Here is a 21,570-nt window from a genome sequence, read left to right on the forward strand (position 1 = left end):
GTCATTTGTAAAGTGAAGATAATATATTAGAAATTAATTCTAAAGTCTCTTCAGAAACAAACAAATCTTTTGATTTAGCAGTTGTTAATGTTCAATTCAGTAATGGTTTTTGTAATGGAGACATTAGACATTATGTCTTGCCTTGTTTAGTTATTATTAGCAGAATTTTATCACCTTAGTGCTGTTTACTATTAATCATCATCAAATATTATCAATTTTAATATTATCATATTTATATATTCCACCAAATATTGTAGTACAAGGAACTGGGGAGCAAAAGCAAGTGGAAGAGACTCAGTCCTTGTGGCCATGAACTTATATAGATAGAAACTAATCAACTAATGGCAAATAAGTCGATGTAAACTGCCATCAGTGCTATGAAGGTAAACTAGAGGATTTTATGAGAATTTTAACACATGCCTTGATTTAGTCTACTTTTCTAAGGAAGAGATGTGGATCTTAAATCTGAAGTGGAGGGAATCTGGGGAGGAGAAGAAGGGATCTCAGGGTATTAATTCCAGATTGAAGGAATGGCATGTGCAAAGAACCCAAGGTAGGAGGAATCATGGCATGTTTGAGGGACTGAAGTAAAGCTGTTATTTTTCTATTTTCAGGATTGAAGATGGAGAGGAGGGTGAGATAAGGCTTATGAGTAGAGTGGGGCTGTATGATTTAAGGACCTGCTAACTTATATTAAGAGTTTTGAGGTGTTGTTTTAATTTTTTTTTTTCCCTTGAAGCAGGAGGAAGCCACTGTAGGGTTTTAACTGTGGGGGAGAAGTAATAAGATATATAGTTAGAAAATCAGTCTTAGTGCAGTATAGTGATTAGATTGGAAGGGCAACTGAAGAAGCAGGGAGTCCTATTAGTAAGAAGGTGTTGTAGTATCTAGGCCAGAGATGGTGATAACTTGATAACTTGAACTAATAGAGTGATTATAGAGGCAGACAGAATTTAGACAGTTTTAGAGAGCAAAAGAATCATTTTATAAGATCTGATTTGATTCTTCACTTATGTCCAATAGTCTTATAAATGTAGACACTAGCCATGTGCAGGGTTTTTGTAAAGCTGTTGGTTGATGTTTGAATTTGCATATGCCTTGACTCAGCATTCTGTGTATTCTAGAGAGAGAGATTTGTTGATGTGTAGTAAAAGTTAATGTACAAGGACAATTGTTTCAGCTCTGTTTGTAGTAGTTCAAAACTAAGACAATCTAAGTGCTCATATATAGGGAAATAGTTACATAAATTTTGTACATATTATGGAGTACCATTCGGGAATCCTATGTATTTGTATGGCAAATTCCTATTAATTTCAATTTTAAAAATTAAAATATAGATATGTCCTAATTATGTTATGTTACTATTTTCAACACTCTTGAGGTTCTCATTTATACCGATTGTATCTGTATGGTGGAAATACTTTTAAATAATGTGCTAATTATTACTGTTAATTATTTCTCAACTCTGTGTTTGGTGATGTCCTGTTCGTAATTTGAATTTGGCTGTGGTGGGAGTATTCACATTATGCAAATCAGCAAGCACTACAAATCAGGGCTTAATTTATTGTTTTGTTGTTTGTCTGTGTACTCAGTAAAGTGGTACAGAAATTGTTAATGCTGATTAAATGTGTATCAGGTCTGTACTCATATTATGATACCACAAAAAATTAAAGAAGTGTTCTTCTAGTATTCAAGAACTATTATGTATCCAATTCAGTAAAGAAGTTGCTTACACCATTTACCAATGAAGTCAAGTTCCAACAAATGTCTTTGTCATTTCAGTTGCATTCTGTTCATTAACATGAACAAAGGTATCAACTGCCTTTCATGTCAAAACTCTTACTTGTTCATCAGCTGCCAAAACAGGTTAGCTATGGATACAAGAGTTTGGCAAAATCATCAAAATCGTTTTATATGAATTAATTAGCTGTGTAGAGTTTACAATAAAGAATAATATTTATTTTATTATTATTTGTGAGTTGTGTACTATGCATCCTTTTTATTGGTAACATTTCTAGTAATTTATGTGCATATATTTTTTTAAGGAGCCAGTTGTTAAACATTTACTAGCACATTTTCATTATTGTATAAAATGAATAAAATTCCTCCTAAGCCCTTATCTTTTTATATTGAAGAATTAGTTTGTTTACTAAAATAATGTATCATATTTTCTAGGGATTCAACTAATGAAACTACTGCCCATTCTGATGCTGGCAGTGAACTTGAAGAAACAGAGGTCAAAGGAAAAAGAAAAAGAGGTCGACCTGGCCGGCCTCCAGTATGTATATACGTGTCTTCTTTGTTCCTATAATGGTTACCAAGTAAAGGGGCTTGATATGAGCTGTTTGTTAGTTCTAGTATTATTAACATTTTAAAAAAATCTCCCTGACACATTAGAAATTCTTGGAAACCTTGCTTGGAAGTGGTCAGAAAAAGGAGATTAATTGCAGTTTCTTTTTTACTTTCTATTTTTCTCTTGTAAATGAATAGTGGTCCATGTGAAGACAGAAGATAATCAATGTGGAATGAGCTGTGTGTGGGTAGTTATGATTTCCCTACTTTTTTTTAAAATTTTTATATTTTTGAAGTATAGTCCGTTACAATGTGTTGATCTCTGGTGTGCAGCACAGTGTCCCAGTCATGCATATACATACATATATTTGTTTTCATGTTTTCCCTGCTTTTTATTTTTAGCTGCAACTCTGATTTCTTATGAGCTCCTGAGTGTGCATTTTGGTGGTATTTGGGTCCAGTCTCAGATGATACTCTCATTGATACATGGTAAAGAAGTTTAGAAGAGCACTAGGTATCCTTACTTTGAGGGATATCTTTATGTGTTCTGAGTACAGCAGTCATCATTTAACTGAAGGTGGCATAAACTGTTAGAGACAGCAGTATCCATGTGGCAGTGGGTTAAGGCTTGTATTGTTTTACATCACTTACCTTTATGATGTGATTGGCTATTAGCAGTTTCAAAATTTTATTTTATAAGAGTTCTGATTATGGAAAATTTTAGCCTTCTTTTATAGGAGACATAATAGTATAATAAACCCTCTATATACCCAGCTACAGCAGTTTTCAAGTAATGGCCAGTCTTGTTTTATCTGTCCACGCATTCTTTCTTTCCCGTGTTACATTTGAAGGTCATTCTAGACTTCATTCCATCTTTAAATATTTCACAATGTATCTCTAAAAGATAAGGGCTTGCTCTCTCTCTTTTAAACATCACCCCAATATCATTATCATATTGCAAGATAACAGTATTTTATTAACATCACCAAATAACAAATTTAAAGTTTATAATCATTTTATAAATACTCTCATCTAATAAAGGTAATTTGTTGATTTGAATCATGATCTACCTATTGCGATTGATGTCTGTCTTATTTAACCAGTTATTATGTATGTGTCCTTTTTAGTGACTTAAAATTTTTTTTGTGTTATTGCTGTTTCATCAATATTTATCTGTTTGCCACAATTTTTAATTAGCTTCAATGAAACTTCATACCTTTTACTTTTCTAGGACGATCTAATAACAACAAAACAAGGGATAGTAGGATGACTTCCAGTTTTCTCTATACTTGCTTTTATCCTCCACATTTACTTAAAAGGAAAAAAATTGTGGAGGAAAAGACACGTATTATAATCACTCTTTATAATCCTTCTCAATTTAGTAGAAGTGTTTGGTGGTACCATGTTCCTTACAGAAACATTTTGGGAAAAATGAAGCGTCTTGCACTTAGAAGCTGGGGACTATTATAGTTCCCCTTACTGTTGTTACAATTTTTCTAATACTGTAGGCAAGTTACATTGCTTTCTGTAGAATTCATAGGTTATAGGTACACAATTGGAAATAAGACTAAACTTGCTTGAAGTTAGTAGGGTAAACTGCCTACATGATTGCTTACTTGAATTTGTTTCCCTCTAATTAAAACTCTTTAAAGATTCAGACTAAGAGCTATCTTCTTCAAGAAAGCTCTTGTTTCTTCCCCCACACCCTCCGCCCTAAAGAGAATTTATCACCCTCTACAGGCTATTGTATTATTCTTTAGAATCTAATTTTGCGGTGTCTACAGCTCCATCCATGTAATATTTTGCTTTCCTTGGTGCAAAGTAGTCTATATCCTTTTGCGTATCCAAATGCTTAACTCCTGTGGTTGGAAATACTATATTTTTAGCGAAATTGCTACTACATAATCTAGCAGGTAAATAGTGCATGTTCATCCCATGTTTATAAAATTGAAAGAATGTCACCCAAGGTAGGATAGTAGTATTGTAGAGATTTGTGTTAGACTTTAGTCCATATTTTCACACTCATTAGTTCACATGGCTGTCTATTCTTCCACATGACTCAGGCCTATTTCTTGATCTTGGAAACAGAACTTCCTGAGTTTCTACTCTGGGCTATGCACTGAGCTGGTGCTTTTTATGTCATTTGATACTCACACCAGTACTGTGAAATAGGTCTTATATGCAGTTTACAAAGTGGAAAACAAAATTAGAAAGTGGTATTTTTGCCCAAAGTCATAATATCACATAAGTAACACCTGGGATTTGAATTCATAGCCTAACTCCCTAACTCTTTTCTCTTAAGAATGCCAAAATGCCAAGCTGTTAATTAATATTGAGAGGTATAATTGTCAGAATGATCAGATTTCAGTTTAAGCCATAGTACCTGTTCTGAAGATTCCTTGGACATTTTCTGTCAACTGGCTCCATTTTGAACAATTCCAAGTTTCAATTGACACACTCTTTGTTCAGCTATTTTAATACTTTTGGTACTTTTTTAAGAGGACTTCATGGACCGTTGGTTTTATTAATTTACTTAGTCAAAACATATAGTATGAGGATGTCTGTGTTGGACATTATTGTTTTTCTTATTTCTAAATTCTCAGGAAACATCTCATTTTTTTGGTATTTCTTCTCAGTATACAATTATTTCAGAGACTTCTGTTTCTTATTAAAGCACTCTTATTTTGCAGATGTCCTAATTCATATTTGTTATTATTATAATAGTTCTATACCCAAATGATTAATAATCTCTAAATAAACACTATAGATTGTCATGTTTATTTGAACTCTGTGATTGTATTAGCAAATAATGGGCATGATTTTCTCTGTCTACACAATACTCCCTTGGTGATCATGTCCAGGTTCATGACTTTAAATACCATCTCTAAGCTTATGTCACCCAGATTTATGTGTCCAGCCTGGACTTTACCCCTGGACTCCAGACTCATATCCAGGTGCCCACTGAGAATCTTCATTTAGATATTTAATGGGCTCAAGGTGGTTTTTTGTTTTTTGGTTAAAAAAAAAAAAACAAACACTTTCAAGCTTCCTATTGCCTGCTCACGTCTTTTCTGTAGTGGCAACTTCATATCTCTGGTTGCTCAGGCTATAAACTTTGCAGTTATTCTTCAGTCTTTCTCAGCCTTTGTCTGGACTATGACCGAATTCTGCTGATTGATTTGCAAATTGCGTCAGTTTTCTACTACAACACTGGATTAAGCCACCATCACATATTTTTGCTGAAACCTGTCAGATGTGTTTCTTGTCTCAGGGCCCTGTGTTATCTTCTCATTGGGGCCTTCCTTAAGGATGGTATCTAGAACTGCAAATATTTCATCCTTCACAAGGAGACTTACTATCCCCATATTCCGTGTGTGTGTGTGTGTGTGTGTGTGTGTGTGTGTGTGTGTGTGTGTGTGTTCCCCTTTCTTCACAGCACTTACTGGCGTCTAGCATAGTATACACTTTTTATTTACTTTTTGTCTATCTTCCCCTGCTGGAAGGTAAGCTGTACGAAGACAGGGATTTTTATCTGTTTTGTTTTCTGCCATATACCAGTGTTTGACTTTCAGTAAGGGTTTATTGAATAATAAATGAATGGTTTTTAATTTTATTTAATCATTCATTTTTTTAAGTGTTTAAATTTGTTTTTATTTTAAAATAATTTCAGACACAGAAGAGTTTCAAGAATTCTACAGAGAATTCTTACGCAGATTCTTCATGCAGATTGTCAAAATGTTAATCAATTTGCTTTATCATATTTTTTCTCTCTGTATATACAGAGACACATATAAGTGTAAATATAAATTTATATATATAAATCTGTATCATATACCAATAATTACTTTTTAACTCTTTGAGAGTAAGTTGCAAATGTGATGCCGCTTTCCTCCTAATGTTTTAGTATACATTTCCTTAAAATCAAGGATATTCTCCTATACAACCACAGAACAAGTTTGAAAATCAGGAAAATATTGTTATAATACTGATCTTATCTACATATACTTCATTCAGATTTTGCCCAATGTCTTAATAATGCCCTAAGTAAAAGAAAAAAATTTTTTTTTTTCGTGGTTCAGAATCTAGTCCCAGATGTCATGTTGCTTTCAGTTGTCATGTAAATCAGCACATCAGTAACCTAACCTGTCTTGAGTCTATGATTTAATGTTTTATTAGGGATTTTGGTCTTTTTGTTTGATTTAAGTGAGAACCAACACTTTCGTTCTAAACATTGTTTAACTTTTATATTTGCCTAGACTGAATAGGAGAAGTATATAAAAGGAAACACAATTTTTACTTTTGTGTATACATACACATAGAAAGAAGATGGAGCGTAGCATACACAATAAAGTATTAACAGTGACTGTTAGAAGGAGAGATTACCAGGTGAATTTATTTATAAAAATTGGATATTCTAAATTATTTGATACTTTTGTTTAGAATATTATAAATTTCATGATATCAGTTACATACTTTACATAATTTAATGGCTGCATAGTATTCTGTATTGAATTATTTAATGTATTTAATTAGTCCCCTATTGTTTACCATTTATGTTAAAATTTTTTCAAAATCATGCTGACATAAACTATCTCACAAATATATTTTACTCTAGAGCCATAGATGTTTTTTACAGTACATTCTTATAAGTAGAGTTGTTTAGTCAAAAGATATGCCATATGTTTTGAACGTTTTTGATGTGTATTATCGATTTACCTTTCACAAAGCAAAATAAATGGTGTTACCCATCTTACTGTTGCGTTGCATGTACTAATTGTTAAATCTTTTCTAATTTTTAAGTGCTGTAACATTTCATCAATATATTCTGAAATATTGGTCATTTGTTTCTTTTCTGAATTGCCTATTCATCATTACCACTTTTTCTATTTCTATTTTTCTAAGAAACAAAAATCTCTTTTTGAAATAATTTTTGTAGCTTAAGTCCACATGCTTTTAGAAATGTGTTTATCAGTTGGATTTCTATCTCTTCTTCTTTCTCAAACCAGCTTTGTTGTCTTATTTTGAAAATTTTTCAGTTAACTTTTCTTCTACAGACTAGCTTTTAGTTCTGAATTCCTTAATCCTACCATAATTTTTCCAGGAATATACAGTTAAAACATGTCACCGTTTAGTTTCCTCATCACAAGTCCCTTTCCCTCTCTCCTATATCTAATGAGATTCCAAATCTCATGAATTTTTATTTCACTGTGTCTTGTACATCTGTCCCTTCTTTTACATTTCCCAAATTCCTTTCTTTAAGCCTTGCTTTGTAGGAGTGTGTACTGTTTATCTTCCTGTCTTTTTAGTCTTTTCCCTTTTATATACTATCCTTTTTAATACTGCCAGGTTGACCTTTTTAAAACTTGTTCAAATAGCAAGAAGCACCTTTTTCTTATGCGATGTGTTCTTCCTAGAATTTTTTTGTGTTTCCCTATTCAGAACCTTTCATTCAGTCAGATATATCTCTTATCTTTCTGTATGTGGCTTATATTTTCCCACGTCTACCCCTTAGCTCATGGTGTTTTTTTTTTTTTTTTCTGGAATCCTTGTTTCCTAAATTGTATTTTTGCTAATCTTACTAGTTTCACTAATCTTACATAATTCGTTAAGTCCCAACTTGCAGCTCATCTCTTTAGTGAAACCTTCCCTGGTTACCAGTCACTGAAAATTTTCTTTCCCTTCATAGAACTCTTCCAACACTTATCTTTTTTCAAATTCACTTTCACTTTTTTTAATTAAAGGTTATTATAAGATTTTGAATATAGTTCCATGTGCTATACAGAAGAAACTTTTTAAAAATTATTTTTATATATAGTGGCTAACATTTGTAAATCTCAAACTCCCAAATTTATCCCTTCCCATGCCCTTTCCCCAGTAACCATAAGATTGTTTACTATGTGTGCGAGTCAGTTTCTGTTTTGTAGATGAGGTCAGTGTCCTTTGTTGTTGTTGTTTTTAAAGATTCCACATATTGAGTGATATCATTTGGTATTTTTCTTTCGCTTTCTGGCTTGCTTCACTTCAAATGACGATCTCTAGGTCCATCCATGTTGTTGCAAATGACATTATTTTATTCTTTTTATGGCTGAGTAGTATTCCATTGTATAAATGTACCACAACTTCTTTACCCAGTCATCTGTCAATGGACATTTAGGTTGCTTCCATGTCTTGGCTATTGTAAATAGTGCTGCTATGAACATTGGGGTGCATGTGTCTTTTCGAATTAGAGTTCCCTTCGAATATATACCCAGAAGTGGGATTGCTGGATCATATGGTAGGTCTATTTTCAGTTTTTTGAGGAATCTCCATACTGTTGCCCATAATGGCTGCACCAAACTACATTCCCACCAACAGTGTAGGAGGGTTCCCTTTTCTCCACACCCTCTACAGCATTTATTGTTCATTGAATGATGGCCAATCTGACTGGTGTGAGATGATACCTCACTGTAGTTTTGATTTGCATTTCTCTGATAATTAGTGATATTGAGCATTTTTTCATCTGCCTATTGGCCATTTGTATGTCTTCATTAGAGAATTGCTTGTTTAGATCTTCTGCCCATTTTTGGATTGGGTTTTTTTGTTTTTTTGTTTTTTGTATTTTTTGTCATTAAGCTGTATGAGCTGTTTATATATTCTGGAAATTAAGCCCTTGTCAGTCTCATCATTTGCAAATATTTTGTCCCACTCTGTAGGTTGTCGTTTTGTTTTGCTTATGGTTTCTTTTGCTCTGCAAAAGCTTCTAAGTTTAATTAGGTCCTGTTTGTTTATTTTTTCTCTTATTTCTGTTGCCTGGGTAGACTGCCCTAGGAGAGCATTGCTAAGATTTATGTTAAAGAATGTTTTGCCTATGTTTTCTTCTAGGAGATTTATTGTGTCTTGTCTTATATTTAAGTCTTTAAGCCATTTTGAGTTGATTTTTGTGTATGGGGTGAGAGAGTGTTCTCACTTCATTGATTTACATGCTGCTATCCAGTTTTCCCAACATCACTTGCTAAAGGAACTGTCTTCTCCATTGTATATTCATGCCTTCTTTGCCGAAGGTTAATTGACCATAGGTCAGTGGGTTTATTTTGTGCTCTCTATTCAGTTCTATTGATCCATATGTCTGTTTTAGTGCCAGTACCACACTATTTTGATGACTGTAGCTCTGTATTATTGTCTGAAGTCCAGGAGGGTTATTCCTCCAGCTTTGTTGTTTTTCTTCAATATTGCTTTGGCAATTCTGGGCCTTTTGTGATTCTATATAAATTTTAGGATTGTTTGTTCTAGTTCTGTGGAAAATGTCCTGGGTAATTCTTGTCAAAGATTATTTAACCTTATATATGAGAGTTAATTTCTGTGTTCTCTATTCTGTTTCTTTGGTCTGTAAGTTTCTCTTTATACCAGCACCACACTTTTTTGATTACTATAGCTTTGTGGTAAGTTTTGGAATCAAAAATGTGAGTCCTCCAACATTATTCTTTTTCCAGGATTATTTTGGCTATTCAAGGTCCTTTGAGATTTCCTATGAATTTTAGAATGGATTTTTCTGTTTCTGCAAAAAGAATCTTTGGGAATTTGATAGAGATTGTATTGAATCTTTGGAAAGATTGCTTTGGGTAGTATTAGCATTTTAGTGATATTAAGTCTTCCAATCCATGAAATCCTCTCTATGTCTTCTTTAATTTCTGTCATATGCATTTTTAAAAATATGTTTAAATATCTCTGGAAGGACCTATAAGGAATAATAGTATTGATTGAAAGAACTAGTCTTTTTTTCTTAAGGCTTGAGGGTAGAGTTGGGCAAGTTTTCACCGTGTAACTTTAATTACCTTTTGATTTTCAACCATATGAATATGTTACCTACTCAGTAAAAGAAATAACATTTCCCCAATCCCCTTTTCATATATACACTCGCACTCGCACACATACCTTCTATGGGGAAGATACCTATTTCTCCAAAGAGCGCAGAAACAAGACTTGTTAGGAGGAAACAGGATCTGTAGTTTATAGTGAAACATGATGAATGCATCAACTTACTATGTTTTCAAGCAAGTTTAAATTGGTCATTGTGGCAGGATAGTAGTCTGTAAATAGGGATCTTGTGCAGTAGATGACTAAACAGTAAATGATAGTCTTGCTTGCTGTACTGAAGAGTTTGGACTTTAACTTGGTGGTTATGAGGGACATTGATAATCAGAGATCAGATAAACAAGGAAGTGATGGGATTAGGTTTGTAATATAAGGATTTTTGTGGTTATAGTATTAGAATGGCATTGTCTAACAAATATAATGTAAATTACACCTGTAATTTAATATTTTCCAGTAAGTTACAAGAAATGGATGAAATTAACTTTAATATAATTTATTTGACATAATATACCTAAAATATTATCATTTCATCATGTAATGAATGTATTGATGATACAGTTTTTATGCTGTTTTTCATACTATATCTTCATAATCTTGTGGATATTCTACATATTGCACATCAAATTTTTGAATTCCCATATTTTAAATGCTCAATTAGCTACATGAGGCTAGAGGCTACAATGTTGGATAGCACAAGTATGGAGAATCAGTCGGTCTGATCAGGAGACAAATTCTCACCAGTAATTCAAACAGAAAAATTTAATTGAAGAATTATTATTTATTAAAAAGTTTTCAATCATATATCATTCAGGAATTGCAAATTAAGAGAACAAGGAGATACTATATGCCTTTTAGTATGGCTGAAATCTAAAAACCTGAGAATACCAATTTCTTGACAAGAATGTGAAACAACAGGAGTTCTCATTCATTGCTGGTCACAATGCAAAATGCTATTACTACTTTGGAAGACAGTTTGGCAGTTTCATACAAAGCTGAACATAGTTTTACCATATGATCCACTAATCGTCTTCCTAGGTGTTTACACAACTGATTTGGAAGTTTTGCCAACACATAACCTTGCATGTGAATGCCTGTAGCAGCTTTATTCCCAGTTGCCAAAAATGGTGGCCAGTATGTCCATCATTAGGTAATTGGATGACAGAATGTGGTGCATCCATACAGTGGAATATTGTTTGGAGATAAACAGAAATGAGCTATTATTCAACCAATAAAAGACATGGATCAATCTTAAATGCATTTTGTTAAGTGAAAGATACCAGTATGAAAAAACTATATGCTGTCTAATTCCAATTATATGACTATATGTAAAAGACAGTCCTATAGTGGTGATTAAAAAAAGGTAGGTGTTTGCCAAGGGGAAGTGGGAATATTGAATGGGTGTGAAGCATGGGAATTTTTTTTTTTAAGGTGATGAAACTTTATGATACTATAATTGTGCATACATGACAGTATGCATTTGTTAAAACCCATTGAACTTTTCAGAAAAAGAATGAGTTCTATTAATACAGATTTTAAAAAAATCATTTAGAAGGTTGAGGAAATACCAGGATGGAATGTAAAGTATAATTAAGTAATCTAACTCTATTGCACTGAAGGGGGTGGGGGGAAAGTTACTCACTTAAGTATCTTTGGAAACGAGTCTGTAAGACTAAAATAAAGTCAAAGAAACTGTACATAGTGTATATAAGAACTATAATGTAGTTCATAAAGTTGTTCCTCATGGGGTATGGCTTAAACTACTACTATACAGGTACACTGATGAGAGCCAGATTTCTCTCTGTTGGAGTGGGAGTTTATAGATAAGTAAGGGGAATAGCCACTCTAATACATGTGGTAGTGTATTAGAGTTGGAGACACCAGTTTCAATTTATGTTTGGCTTAATATAGATAGCAGATCATTGCATAATGAAATATTTATAGTTCTGTGTATAAGTATGGAATATATATTTCTTTGTTTTGTCTGCTTAAGGACCTAGAAACAAGGGCAATCCATATCAAAGAGCAACACCGAGTGCCCAAAACTTCATCTCTAGTAAAATTCCCTAATAAAAGGAACCAGGGCTCTTTGGAGTATTACCTAGTTTTAAAACTGGAAAAGAGAACATACAATATGAGCTGAAGAATGTTGTGCTGCCGGAAAGTAACCAAGTGCTAAAAAAATAAAATAAAAACAGAAACAAAAAACACAATGGTCAGAATATGTCAAATGGACACAGGAGCCAACTGAAAGACTTCCCAATTGCTAAAGCAGAAACAAGTTGAAAACAAAATTAAATAGTGTTGAATTATAATTCAAAGTATAAAATAAATGTCAAGTGAGTTCACATTAGTATAAGTGATTGAATGAATGAGTGAAAAGAGGCAAATCTCCCATACTGAAGAATTTCAAATGGTATCTACAACTACTTACTTCCATGGAGGTGGAGCATAACTCTCCACCCCTTAAATGTGGAATGCACATAGTGACTTTCTTCCAAAGAGTACAGTATGGAAGGAGGATGAAAAGAAGCTTTACAGTGGAGAAACCTGACATATACCATCTCAGCCAGCTAATTAATAGGCCAACATTAAGAGAGATAAATCATGTTGTTAGTATATATCCTTGATATGAGATGGTAGAAATGACACTTTCTCTCTCACATCCTCCTTCCCCAACCTGTAATCCCAGTCTAGTCATGAGTAAAACATCAGACAAACCCCATTTGAAGAACATTGTACAGAATACCTGAAATTCCTGTACAATACAAAATACCTATACAAAATTCCTCAAAATTGTCAGGGTCACCCAAAACCAGGAAATTATAAAAAACAGTTGCAGCCAAGAGCTGCTTAGGTTGGCATGATGTAAATATAGTGTAGTATCCTGGGTGGGCTCCTAGAACAGAAAAGGTCATTAGACAAAAACTAAGAAAATGTGAATTAAATAATAGACTTTTGTTAATGTATCGGTATTGGTTCATTAATTATAAGAAACGTACCTTACAAATGGTAAGGTGTTAATTACAGGGGTCATTAGATGTGATATATGTGGAAATTCCTTGTACTATCTTAATTTTTTTTGTAAGTCTAACTGTTCTAAAAATAGCTTATTTCAAAGTAAGCAGTAAATTCGTTATATATTAACCCACATACAAAAATGGTTGTGAGGCTGTTAACTATTAAGAGAAATGAAAGAGTACTATGAGTAATACAAGAATAGAGAATGAAGGGAGCAGGTCCTGTGAGCAAGGAGGGAAGCCCCTCCATCCTATGCTTTGTAGTATTCCTCCCGTGCCCTCTAGTTATAAAGCCTACCACTGCAGCAGATGACAAAAAAGAAATGTATACAAGTCCAGCTCCAGCATCACAAAGTGGGGCACATAAGGGTATATTTGGAGATGAGGAAGAATAAATTGATAACTGGAACAGGCTACTATGAGAGTCAAGTAAACCACTCAAGAGAAACTATAAAGATTGAGAAGATGCTCAGGAGAGACTTAAGTTTACACTAACAGTTAAGAAATATAGGGAGGGAAAAAATACCTGAAAAGCAAGGAAGAAATAATAACATGGCCTGTTGAGAGAGTTTCAAAAAAAAGTCAGTTAACATTTAGCAGCATTAATTTTATTGGTGCTTTTGGTGAAGCTGCAATCCTGATAAGTTTATATATGAATTAAATTTATGGGATTATTAACAGTGACTGCAAGCAATTCTATCATGACTGTTCAGTTGAGAGTTAGATAAGGTGATAGCTAGTGTTGACTTTTTAAAAAAAATTGGGTGCATGGAATGGATTGTTAATTGAAGATTGTAAACTCTATCAAGGCAGGACTGTTTGTTTTGCTTATTGCCATATTTCTAGTACCTAGATTGGTTCTGAACATATTCAATATATATGTTTGTTACATGACTGGATAAGAAATATTTGAGCACTCAAGTAAAGGGAGAAGTTGAATATATAGCATTTCCAAGTAATGTTTTATAGAACATGGTTTCCTAGGAATTGAGGAAGATCCGAAAAAGGAAATGTCAAGAAGGAGGTATGTTTGGTGGCATGGTTAAAATGTTCACCATTGATGCTCTTGTACAAAGTACTTAACCTTTTTTTAAACCCTATTTTCATGCCTTATATAAATTAACTTGTACTTTGCTGTACTTTGTTTTTATCTCTGAAAATGTAAGGCTTCCTTTGGGATTATGTCTCTTATCTGTAACGGTGCTACCTACCTTTCATAGGATCAAACATAATTTGAGATCATTCTGCATAAAACAAAGTATGCCTGTGTTTAACTTAATTTTTGCTCATCTTTTTATTCAGTCTACAAATAAGAAACCTCGAAAATCTCCAGGAGAGAAGAGTAGAATTGAAGCTGGAGTTAGAGGAACAGGCCGTGGAAGAGCTAATGGGCACCCTCAACAGAATGGTGAAGGGGAGCCTGTAACACTATTTGAAGTGGTGAAACTGGGGAAGAGTGCAATGCAGGTAAATTTTGAGTGTTTTTATTTTGCTTATAAAGCAATAGTGTCAATAGCATGTGGATACTGTTAGTGTGTATATTGATATTTTATGTATTCCTGTTCATTATATAATCAAGAAGTGTATCAACTTAAAGGTTTCTCTTTGCTTGTTTTATAAAAAATGTCAGGAAAGGCATTTTGTTTAATAGTAAGATTAAGATTACAAATTTAAAATTACATTGTGCTGAGTAAAATGACTTGCATATAATAGGAGCTGCCCTAGAGAATTTTTATTGCCTTAATAATATATAATTTTTAGAATTTGACTTAATATGATCTTTTATAACCTTCTGACTCTCTTCTCTCTCCTCATTCACTCAACAAATATCATTAAGTATTCTACAAGACCGTATCTTTATTGGCTTCTTACTAATTCACTATAAGGATAAACCATAATTATTTTACTATTCCTTTAGTGCATCTTTTTATTTTTTTCACTATTATAAAATGTATTCATTATTTGTATTTATATCCCTACTTTTTTTTTCCCCATTTAAAAATACTAGAGGTAAAATTATTTGGTTAAAAAGTATTTCTTAACTGTATAGTACGTAAGTACCATTTTACTCTCCAAAAAGTTGTAGTAGTTTATCTTTTACCAGAAGTGTAGCTAGCAATTGGATATTTAATTTAATTATTTAATTTTTATTTCATTTTATTTTTGGAGGGTGTAGTTAGATTTACTTATTTTTAGAGGAAGTATTGGGGATTGAACCCAGGACCTTGTGTATGCTAAGCATGCACTCTACCACTTGAGCTACACCCTCCCCCACCCTGGATATTTTATATTTAATAATTATTTGACAACATAGGTGAAAATAGTAACTCATTATTGTAATCTGCATTTTTGATTAGTAATAATCGATAATATGTTAAATCTTTATTTGTTGTTTATATGTTCATTTTTAATACTTTTATTTTCAATTTAAGTTTAAAATTTAGGTTATTTATTGAAACATTTGGTTTTAGAAGTAAAAACAGGCAACTTTTCATTAGTGGTATACTTTCTAGTTTTTACATTTATTTCCTTTTGATTTCCTTAAGGGAGTTTAGTGTTTACTGCATTTTATGTATGCTACCATGTTGATGTGTCCAGGGATCTTGGAATTTGTTTGGGAAGGGAGGGAGATAGAGTAGTGGAATGATGCTAAATGGTAGAAGAAATACTGAATCCCAGTTAGCCAAAGCAAGAGACAACCTTAAGATACATTAGTATAATTTAAGACTGTGTTAAGTGACGTTTAGCCATTAAGCTTGACAGTTTCTTTATTACACTGGTAATAGAAAAATTGTTAGCAAGCTACAGAAATACTGATTTTTGAGATCTGTTTATTGCTTTCCACCTTTAGGTGGAAACACAAGCAGAACAATGAAGGAGTAAATTTTAAAATTACATTCCAATATTTTGCTTCTATTTTTTCGTGTAAAACTAGTTTTCTGCCTTTTATTTAATATGAACAAAATCTTCAGTATTTAATATGAACAAAATCTAGTCATCTGTGTTTGATACAAGCTAGTGACTATGTACGTTTTTTCTTTTTCACCCACTACATTCCATATCATTCATCAACATTATTCTTCCCTGTCGCTGTTTTCATTCTATTACTCTCAACTTAAATTCTTTTGGATCCACATTTTATGAAAGGTATTACTCTCCGCTTAAGTTCTTTTGGATCCACGTTTTATGAAAGGTAAAGATTAGTAGGGTAAAGGTTATCACCCAAAAACCTTAAAGATCACATCACAGTATTTTTAACTAGAAAATGTAGATGTATTCCCAGGAACAAGCAGTAGAGTACTGACTACTCTTCAATACTCACTATAAAATTAAAAAAAAAAAAATGAAAACACAAACAATTGAAAAGGACAAAAAACAAAATTATCCACATTTGCAGAATATACAATTATCTATGTAGGAATTTTAGGATAAATTAGACTATTAGAACTAATAAATGTTTAGCAAAACTCCTAGAGAAAAAAAGTAGCATTAATCAGCATTCTGTAAAGCAGTAATGGCCAATTAGAACATGTAATAGGAAACAAGAGCCTATTTTAGAAAATACTAAGGAAAAATGGATAAAATTTTGAGTGGAATAGAATAAAATTCTGTTTCATACTCTTCATATTGAGCAACATAAAAATTACTAGAAGATAGTAAGAGTCAGTTAGGATGTGGAATAGCAACTATTGGAAGTATAATCCTGCATAACTCCTTTGGAGAAAAACTATTTGACAATATCAAGAAAAGTTGAATAACCTATCCATATTTCATTCATTTAGTAAATATTTTAAGGGAGCCTATACTGTGGAAGCCACCTTTTTTTAACAGAGATACTTTGAAGAAAGGCAGTTCAATTCCTAGATGTAACCTCTAGAGAAATTTTTGTGTATTTTTTATAAAGGAGGCACATACAGGAATTTTTATTGCTATTTTGTTTATAATAGCAAAAAGAAAAAAGGAAGTTAAAAATGTCTGTGAATAGGACAATTGATAAAATGTGATATGTTCAAACACTTACATTTTTTCTATAGCAGTTAAATGAGTGCACTAGAGTTCTAGGTACCATTATGAATAAATTTTAGAAGTGCATTTTAAGGCACAAAGCAAGCTACAGAATGATACATAATTTATTGTACTACTTATCTACTATATATTGTACTTGTTTACTTGTTTATATGTTTACTTTATTATTTGAAATAAAAATGGATAGGTGTTTCTGAAATGCTTCTCAAAAGGAAGGCTTATGCTGTCCATATATGTGAAGTTTGGACTATATATCCCTTCCGCTTTGGAGAGGGATGAAATGTGAACAGTTTGATATGATTTGTATTGAAGAACCTGGTTTCTTTTGTTTACCCAGCATTCCAGAAACCCTTGATTTCTACGACTATTAATGACCGTTGTGTCTTTTAGTCTTTTTTCCTTATCAGAAAGAGTAAGTTGTACTATCTTAATAGATACTTGTTATGCACTTCCTGTCATCAGGGGCTAGATTGTTCCTGAATGTACAGAAATAAAATCACAGTTCTGTCCTCATGGAGTCTAGTGTCATGGGAAAACAGGTGTTATGGAATACTTTAATAGGAGAGATATACAGAGTGGGTTGAAAACACTGAAAATTCACTTAGGCCTTTGTAGAGGCCAGGATCATGGAAGGCTTGCCTGAACAGCTAAAACTTGACCTGAGACTTGACGGAGGAGTAGGAGTTAGCTAGGCAGTAGCAGAATGTACTTGTTATAATAGAAATAGGACATGCAAAAATGAAATTTCTACCCCTACTACAGAGGATGTAAGATGTCCTAAGAAAAATGGAGCTAAGAGAGGCTAGATTCTGAGCATTGTGAAATTGATGGCATTTTAGAAAGAAAATGACTTGATCATATTAGCATTTTTAGAAATAACCTTTTTGGAAGCAGTTTAGGTGATGATTTGGGTGTGTAAGGCAGGAATCAGACTTAGGAAGCTTTTTTTTTTTTTTAAAATAACTGATCCAATTGGGAAGTAATGAAAGTTTGAATTTATATTGTCGGTGAGGGTGAAGAGGAAGTGAAAGATTATATAAATATTAAGGCTATAGAATGCTTCTGAACGATGAGAAAGAGGAGAGAATCTAAAGTATTCCCTAGTTGTTTACCTTGGTGATAGTCATAGAAAAGGAATTTGTAAGAGTATAGGTGTTAGAGGATGAGTATGGGAATAGTTTAGTTTGGACATTGTGATTTTTGGATGCATGACCCTGAATACATGTTGAATTTTGAAACATTCAAACTGTTAAATCTAACTGATATTTGTTGCTTTAGTAATTATGAGTTAGTAAGCATTTAAAATGAATTTCTGTAATTTATTGACATTTGCATTTTGTATCCCCAGATGTCATCTAAAAAAGTTGGACTACAGTTGATTCATTCAACAAAAATTCATTGAGAATTCTTGTTTCAGGCTTGGGTTAGGCACAAGGGATACAATATGAACTGAACTTGCCTGACCCTTCCCTTTGTAGGCGCTTTAATTGTAGAAGGGAAAGGAAATCCTCTATACTCATCAAACGATCTATTAATAAACCATGACAAACTATTGATTAATGCTAAGAAAACTGTTTGGCCTTAATGTACAGGTAATAATAACTTATGTGAGTAGGAAATTAGAGTCAGTCTATGAATGAAGTATACCTAATGACACAGTTTGGTCTTCTCTGCTTATGACAGGTGACTATGAAAGGAAAATTTATTTTGTCCATGTAAGTTGTGATTGGGAAAGATAAAGATATCTTAGGAGATAGTCTGTGATTAGTCATTCTCTCTTTTAGTGAGGAAGCTTTGTTCTGATGTTAAAAAGTATGAAATTTCACAGGACTTTGATTTCTTCTAGTTCTTAACTTACAAATGTGTTTGATGCCAAGATTCAGGGTATCAAATGCAGAGGAGTTCTCCCACAAGATTTAGGTAGGCGAGTTTTACTCTATGACAACGCCAAGGAAGATGAAGAAGCATCTGTGAGTTTATTAAAATCTCACCTCTTGTGTTTGAACTCACAGTTATATAGTGATTATATGGGAATTGTATGCTTTTCTGAGCCACTACTAAAATGGATGGAAGTATGTATAATAATTTTTAAATTTCTGAATAGTCACTGAAAAGCTTAAGTTTCAAGAAGTATTAAAATGGATGAAGAATGTCTTAAGAAGTGTGAGTAATTATAAAAGAAATGGCAATGAGACGTTAGAGAGGAGAACAAATATACTGTTGACTGAAACGAACCTTTATAACAGAGATGGCTAGGAAATATTGAAGGAAAAAATACTACAATGAAGATGAAGAGTAAAACCTTACAGAACTAAACAAATGTATAACTACTTGAATGGAAGCAATATTTGAGTGTAATATAAGAAATACGTGCCAACCACTACAGTGCAGGATATTAGGTACAGGATTTAAAATCATGAAAAAAAATATTTAAACATTTGTTCTGACTTTTAACCACATTATAATGCAAATTTAAATGTAACATAAAAACATTTAGATTAAGTTGAGCTGAAAGTGTAGTGGAAAACTGCAAATAACAGTTGTTGAAACAAGATAGTTTCTCTCATATGTTAAGATTTTGGATAGCTGGTCTCTTCCATGGCATCAAGTAGATGTCAGATAATTGAAATTGTTAATATTTTAATAATCATTACAGCGCACATAATCATAACTTCAGCAGCTATACATTTTGATGTTTTTCAAAAATGAATTTTACATATTAAAAAGAAAGAAGCTGCCAGGGCAGCACAGTTGCAGTCTCTCCCCTAGGCAGCAGACACTGGATCCTGTTCCAAGCCCTGTGAATATCTTTCTTTCCTATCTATTTCACATTCCTCTATCTTGACCCTTGTGGGAAGTCTGGGCCTAATGTTCCTTCTAATGGTGATGGCCAGCCACATTACACTTTACATGTCCCATGAGTAAGTTGATGTTTTACAGATGGGGGAGGTGGATGGAACACTGCTGGTGCCAGGCGCTGGGCTCTTAAGGTGAACTGCTTCATTCTTGACCTCTTAGTTCCTGCAGATAAAGTCGTGCATGAATGGCCACAAGGGTGGCGAAAGCCTGGTAAAACCTAGCAAGTGTACCTTTGTGGATGTTGATTGCCTGCACAGCCCCAAATGTTACAGAAATGGTGTTTGAAGGCCCAACAGTGCAACCAGGTGTCATTGTGCTGGTGGGTAAACCTGATGGGCATCCATAATTTGGAAAAAGAAGACCTGAGCCTTCAACACAATGCTGTTGTTGCAAAAGTATCATTGCCAGGATGCCTGTGCTTTTAAACACAGACTGGGAAGCTGAGCTGAAGTGGCTCTTTTGTGGTCACTGCTGCCTATATTCCAAGTACATGCTGGTACTACAAGCAGCCCACCAACTATTCAGCAGCAACAGATCATCTCTCAGAAGACCTTGATGAGATGGATATTGCTAGCTCTGCCTATTTTAAGAGGAGGGTAGGGTTGAATTACTCTTCCAGGGTGTTAGCAATCTCAGACTTTTTGGAAGTCCTCTGCTGGTAATCCCTACGTGGGGATCAACCCATCCCCAGGAAACTTTGACAGCTAGCTTCAGTATTGTCATTTTGGTGGTCCTGGTGGCTGTTTTTGTTGGCATTGCAACCCTGGTGATTATCTTCAGGAGGAAGTTGGGGAAGTACAAGAAGGTAGTACTCAAGGACTAGGGGAATTGAATATACAACTGAGCATAGCTCTATAGTGAGGAGGATAAGAGGACAGTGTTCAGGACCGCTTCAGGGTGAAATTTAATTCTTGACCCGAGGCAGATATTTCCTCATCACCATCCTCTCCTTTTCCTCCTCCCTTTATCCTAATAATTCTTGTCTCAGGGCTACCTCATTTTCTGGCTTTATGTCCCAACTTCTCTTGAAGAGCTATTTCTAATATTCCTTCTTCCTCTTGGTCCAGGGACAGGAAATTTCATTCTGTAAAGTAAAGGCAAACACAAGAATGTTATCTTTGATTATGTTTAAAATAAAAGGTTAGTATAACATCCCAGGATCATGTAAAAGTGATGGAATACCGTTTGATAGCTTAAATGAGTTTTAAGTGAGGAATAGCTCTAGGTGTTAAAAAGGAAAGAAAAGCATCTTCATCCGAATTATCTACTAGTTTATTGTGGACTTACACTTAGTGAGAAGAAAATTTGGCTTTATTCGGGTTTGCATAACAGTCATATCACTCTCTGTTACATCACCAACACATACGCTTCTTACTTAAAAGGGAATCTTACTTTAGTTGCCTAAATACATTTTAATTTTTTTGAGAAGAGACTTTGTCCAGAAACTGTTGGGGCTTACTCTTCAGCTTACCCCAATTATAGCTGATATTAGTAATATTTTATTATGTAAAAATGTTTGTGTATA

At 33.5% G+C, this 21,570-nt stretch overlaps 1 protein-coding gene across 1 annotated transcript in view; it reads left to right on the forward strand.

Annotated features, from left to right (window-relative positions):
* Window positions 1-21,570, forward strand: part of STAG1 (STAG1 cohesin complex component) — a 327,098-nt gene that overhangs the window by 99,578 nt on the left and 205,950 nt on the right. The window contains exons 3-4 of the mRNA XM_010947702.3: window positions 2,176-2,278; window positions 14,463-14,627. Of these exons, the coding sequence (XP_010946004.1) occupies window positions 2,176-2,278; window positions 14,463-14,627 (268 nt within the window). The remainder of the gene's footprint in view (window positions 1-2,175; window positions 2,279-14,462; window positions 14,628-21,570) is intronic.

Source organism: Camelus bactrianus, chromosome 1 (assembly GCF_048773025.1).
Source record: "Camelus bactrianus isolate YW-2024 breed Bactrian camel chromosome 1, ASM4877302v1, whole genome shotgun sequence".
Classification (NCBI taxonomy): domain Eukaryota; kingdom Metazoa; phylum Chordata; class Mammalia; order Artiodactyla; family Camelidae; genus Camelus; species Camelus bactrianus.